This window comes from Magnolia sinica, chromosome 4 (genome assembly GCF_029962835.1).
Source record: "Magnolia sinica isolate HGM2019 chromosome 4, MsV1, whole genome shotgun sequence".
Taxonomy (NCBI): Eukaryota; Viridiplantae; Streptophyta; class Magnoliopsida; order Magnoliales; family Magnoliaceae; genus Magnolia; species Magnolia sinica.
In genome coordinates this window covers 9,912,295-9,918,000 of record NC_080576.1, presented here as the reverse complement: position 1 = coordinate 9,918,000, position 5,706 = coordinate 9,912,295, and the positions used below count along the sequence as shown (strand labels likewise).

Here is a 5,706-nt window from a genome sequence, read left to right as displayed (position 1 = left end):
ACGCCATGCTTGCAATTTTTAATAGTACTTTTTAAGAATGTATATATAATATTCCATCATCCAGATCCAGTATCAAAGTTTTTCTCTTTCTTGAAATATGATTATTGTAAATATGGGTAAAAAAATCTGTCTAAATCCCTTGTAACCCCAAGCTCTGGGGTCACGGTAATGTCTTTTCTATATCTATTCTTAGGGCATAAGCCTAAAATGGGACATATAATGCTATAACATGTTAAACAACTACTTTCTCTAAAAGCCAGAGCATGACATATTAATATATATGAACATCATCCAACCTGCTCATAAGATGATTACCATCGAGAATAAGGTAAAATGCAAAAATCAATTTCGGTGGCCTCCAATAAGGTTTCAATGGTGGGAACTAAATCCCAATACTTCTTATGGTGTGGTCCACTCACAGACATCACTGTGGGCTCCACAAATCTAAGGTTAGAGGGGAGATATTCTCGTAACCGGTTGTCACAGGCACAATATTGCGCCCCTTTAGACATATCTTCAATGATTTTTTTATATTAGTTTTACCAAATAAAAATTACTATATATTAAGAACAAAACCGTCCCAAATAAGCGAAAGAGATACATCACACTACAAAATATTATCAAGAGTATTCGGAGACCCCTCCATTCCCTATAGCTTATGAGGTAAGTGTCAGGAAACCGTTCCATGCACTTAGTTTGCATTTGGACGTCTGTATAATCCATACCATCCACTGGAAACATTATACTGATCCGATGATGGCATGAAAAAATGGATGATCAAGATCTTCCCTACAAGAGATCCAGTCATGGACGTTTAGTGGGATCCGATTGCAGTGATTTCTCCACAGTAGCGAAAGATGACTGGACTGGACCTCATGGACGGTCCAGAGAGGTGCTAGGTCCCCACAATTTGGTCCACTAGATCGTTTCTACCTTAGGTTTCTCTTTCTTGCTTTTCCTGTGGATGCGAGGACTCAGGCAGCTCCCTTCCTTCTACCCTAGGTTTCTCTTTCTTGCTTTTCCTGTACTCTCCGTAGAAGTATGAGGCAAAACCCCAAAGAGAGAGAGCTAGAGAAATGCCTTTCTCGGCAGTGAATTTCTCTTTGTAAAACAACACTGCTAAGATTTCAGTTATCGGGAGAAGAGAACTGATCACGACCCCAGCGTGCAGTGACGACGAACATGAAATTACCCCCACCGTTCCTAAGAAAAAAAACTGCCAGACGATAGCTGAAAAGACCAGCAAAACGTAGTACTTGGTCTCACCGAGCTTGAAGTTTCTTGCCTCTCTCGGAATTGCCTGTATTGCAGAAAGACAGATGAGAGATATACGCCGATTTTAATGTGTATATGAGAGGAACCCATGTATGAGAGAGAGAGAGAGAGAGAGAGAGAGAGAGAGAGAGAGAGAGAGAGAGAGAGAGATTCACTCACCTGAAAGTCCTTGTTCACCAGCATCCCCACAGTACAGAAAGCAGTAGCAAAGAAGCCCATAACGAGCTGCATCTCCATCACCAACGTGTAGGTTATCGCTTGCTTAGTCATCTTATAAGTCAGCTCGATCAACGGCATCACCGCGCCATAAAGCACGGCCGCTGCAATAGTCATGAAGAAGCCCTTGAAGTACTCCATCCTCGACTCTCCTATGGGTCGGTCTCCGTTCGTGTGAAGGCCCAGAACAACAGATCCGACCGTCAACAAAACAACGGCATTGATTGAATAAGGAGTGAACTTGTGTCTAACAATGAAAAGTGCAAACACCGCTTGAAAAGCTAACTGAGCAGAGATGAGAAGGCCGGACGTAGAGAGAGGGAGGAGGGAAACACCATAAGCATACATGAAATCATCCAAGCCAGTCAGGATGCCGAGGATCACACAAGCGCCGAAGAGAAAAGGCGACATGAACATGATCTTAGCATCTTTGCTTCCCTTGTGATGTCGGCGGTGGGCGTAAGCAGCAGAGAGTGGGATCAGAAGAATAGGCCACCCACCTGTCTCCAGCCAGCTTGATAGCCACTTGCGCTTGCCGCCTTTAAGGAAGTAGAGCCGGAGAAGCAGTGGGCCGCCGGTGTTGCCGATGGATAGGATTGCGCAATTCACTAAGAGTAGGGTCAGCTTCATGGTTTTGCTCATGCTCTTTGTGTTGGGTGCTTGGATGGCAGCCTCCATCTCCCTCTCTGTGTTGATAGACATGATTGGGAGATCTGAGTCCTTGAGCTATTCCTGCAAGACTGGTTGTTATTGAAGAGCACAACCTTTTGTGGCCCAAATTTTTATATGGCGGGCACTGAAACACTTTAAAACATTAAAAGCAGTGGCTGCGGATGTCCAGGATTTCCAAGAGAGGGGAAAGAAAGAAGAAGAGGGGCTTTTCACAAAATCGTGAGATTCCTCTAGATAGTATTGTGTATATGTAGGCTTTTACGAAAAAGAAAGAGAGTAAAAGAAGGATATTATATATTTTTTAAAAAAGGAAATAGAGTAGAAGGAAGAGCTCTTCCACACGTGACTCATCCAATGGGGATGACTTTGGAGTCCTTTCTTATCAGCGGTACAAATTCAATTGAAAAGAGGGTTAGTAAGCAGTGAGTAAACTCCGTGGGACTTGCTGTGATGTATGTGCCTTACCCACCCCGTCCATCCGTTTCTCTATTCATTTTGGGCCATAAGCGAAAAGGACGCGGATTTATGGAAGTTACTGCACAAGGATTCTGGGTGGGCCCGACTGTGATGTTTGTTAGAAATCCAGTCCGTCCATCCGTTTTTCGAGCTCATTTAAGGACTTGCTACAAAAAATGATGAGGATCCAACCATACGATATGAAACAGTGGGTAAAGAAATCGTTTATAAGGTAATTTTCACTTAACTGAAGTAAAACACAGAGAACTTGAACAGATAAAAAACTTTCCTGGTCATTGTAAATGTTTCAACTGCGCTCGTTAAGTCCTCACGTTGACTCTGGTGCGGCACGTTTAAGTTCTGGATATACTTAATTTTTGGTTACATGTCTAAAATTATCTAAAATAAGGACTCACAGAGTAGCTTTCTCCCGAACAGCGGGCGGAGGAAGCGGATTGGCTGGCGTACCTCACACCAGTTACATAGATATTGTACTGACGTTAACAAGTTTTGTGTGTTCATAAGGTATGTGTTATATCCAAACCGATCAACCATTTGGCGAGCTCGTCTTAAGTCTTTAGACTGAAAATAAGACAGATCTAATTATCAATTGGACCACACTAAAAAAAGCAGTAGGGGACTGAACGTCTACCATTGAAATTCTTTTTGGATCACAGAAGTTTTGGATCAATATGAAATTTGTTTTTCCTCATCATTCAGGTCTTTGTGACATTATGAACAGATTGGATTAAAAATAAATATTATAGTGGGCCGTACAAATTGTTTAACAGTGAAGATCATTATCTCCGCTGCTATTTGTGGTGTGATCTAGATGATCTTTAGATATCATTTATTTTTTAGATAATTCTCTAAAATGATCTCTAAAAATAAGTAAACAGCATAGATATGATAAATATATCACTGTGGGGCTCATTTAATCGCCCGTATAACTCAGAGCTCGAGGAGCGTCAGTGCCCGTCTAGTGCGAAACGTACCTACGGCAGCTATATAGCTGATGTATTTACGTCAGTAAGTTCTATGGGTTCCATCGATCATGATGTACTATATCCAAACCGTCCATCCATTTTTTTAGATTGTCAGATGACTTGAAACTAAAAATAAAACATATCTAATGATCAAGTGCACCACAATGAAAAAAGCAGTGGGGGATTAAACGTTTGCCATTGAAATCCTTTTGGATTCACATAAGTTTTGGATCATTATTAAATTTGTTTTTCCTATTCATCCAGGTCTTTGTAACGTTATGGGCAGATTGGATGGAAAATAAACGTTATGGTGGGCCGTTTATGGTGGGCCCTGCTAAAATTTCAAGGGTGAAAATCAATATCTCGGCTGCTATTTTTGGTGTGGTCCATTTGATTTTTGGATAAGATTCATTTTTTGTAAATTACTCTAAAATGATATCAAAAATTGGATGAACGGTGTGGATATAATAAATACATCATTGTGGGGGCCATGTAACTTTGATCTCCTTTGAACCGTTCGTACAACTCGGAGCTTGAGGAGCGTCGGCGCTGGTCTTTGCACGACACGTACCTACATCACCTATATAGCTGGTGTGTGGTACACCAACCAATCCGCTTCCGACATAAGCGGAATCTTTCTACTTTTTGCTGGCGAGTCACGACAACTGCCGCCTACTTCTGTCAGACCTTGTGACGTTCCCGTAAGTCCGAGAGTTATTTGATACTCGTGCGAAAGTTGATATGCAGGCATTCCGAATGTTGCACGTGAGACAAGTGAAATGAAATTAAACCGGCCAAGTTGTCGGAGCAATGTAGATCGATTATTATGCAAAACTCATATATATATTGATAAATTATACCCTCTGATCAATGGGCATGTGTTAATGGAGTCTGAACCGTTGACTCCATTTGATCTCAGCCGTCCATTTAATGCGTGCCAATTGCCCAGTTAGAAATAGAAAATTAGTGTAATAATTAGTTGATAATTTATCTAATGTGGTCTCACTTTTCTGACAGTTTGATTTGGTTACTGGTAATCCACGTGTGCAATTTCTCAGTGCCTGTGTATCGACTATCCGACCACCAGAGTATCAAATTTTTACTCTCTAAAAATAGGACTATACTACACCCTCGTATAGGTCAAGCGGTAGACTGACTGAAAGATACGCTGAGGTCTTGGTATCGACCTTAGTGGGAGTGTGATCCGACAGTTGCGTGGAGGAGAGTGACGCGAATTTGTTAATGGATAGGTTTCGTTTGGTCCGAGTCATTACCTCAGTGGTAGAACTGCGATAGTATACATCGAGTCGTAACTGCATGCTTAAAATTCCCCTGTATGTGATATAGAAGGAATGGTTTTACAGGTATTTTATCAAACATCTTCTATACAGCATAAGGAAAAAAAAAAAAACCAAGAAAAAAAAAGTATTTGTTTCGTGTACATACCTTCTTTACCACTAGCTATACTTCGTCGAGTCATTTTATCAAACACTTGGTGAGCAACATCAATGGCAAAGTAACTGAGTCATCGAATTAGTTCGATTCAAGCTAGATTCGATCCAAGCAGAGTCGAGCTGCGGCCTGCTCGAACTCGGCTCGAACTCATTTTCGAGTTCAAAAAATTAGCTCGACTCGGGTCAAACTCAACTTTGAACCGAGTTGAATCGAGCTTTTTCGAGTTGAGCTGAGCGAGCTAACCGAGCTAGCTTGGTTCGTGTACACCCCTAGTAGACTGTGAGGAGTTTCAACACGAGGCCTTGGGTTCGACACCCATAGGTAGTGAAATCAGAAGTGGATTGGCTGGTGTACCTCACACCAACTATATGGCTGGTGTATTGACGTCTAAAAGTTTTGTGGGTCTGATCACGAGGTATATGTTATATCCAAATCGTCCATACATTTGGGTAAGCTTGTCTTAAGGCTTGAGATGAAAAATAAGACAGATTTAACTATCAAGTGGACCACACTACAAAAAGCAATGGGAGATAGAACATCTACCATTGAAACCCTTTTTGGGGTCACAGAAGTTTTGGATCAATATGAAATTTGTTTTTCCTCTTCATCCAGGTCTTTGTGACCTCATGAACAGATTGGATGGAAA

At 41.4% G+C, this 5,706-nt stretch overlaps 1 protein-coding gene across 1 annotated transcript; it reads right to left on the bottom strand.

Annotated features, from left to right (window-relative positions):
- Positions 1-735: 735 nt before the first annotated feature.
- LOC131242392 (purine permease 3-like) lies at positions 736-2,250 on the bottom strand. The gene is made up of 2 exons (XM_058240985.1): positions 1,435-2,250; positions 736-1,300 (listed from the first exon to the last, which is right to left on the bottom strand). The coding sequence occupies exons 1-2, from the start codon at positions 2,191-2,193 to the stop codon at positions 935-937; spliced, it is 1,125 nt and encodes a 374-aa protein (XP_058096968.1). The 5' UTR covers positions 2,194-2,250; the 3' UTR covers positions 736-934.
- Between the last annotated feature and the right edge of the window lie 3,456 nt (positions 2,251-5,706).

Coding starts and splice junctions, on each gene's coding strand:
- LOC131242392 (XM_058240985.1), bottom strand. CDS start 2,193: ATGTCTATCAACACAGAGAGGGAGATGGAGGCTGCCATCCAAGCACCC. Junction 1,301..1,434: donor TGGTGAACAAGGACTTTCAG/GTGAGTGAATCT, acceptor TCTGCAATACAG/GCAATTCCGAGAGAGGCAAG.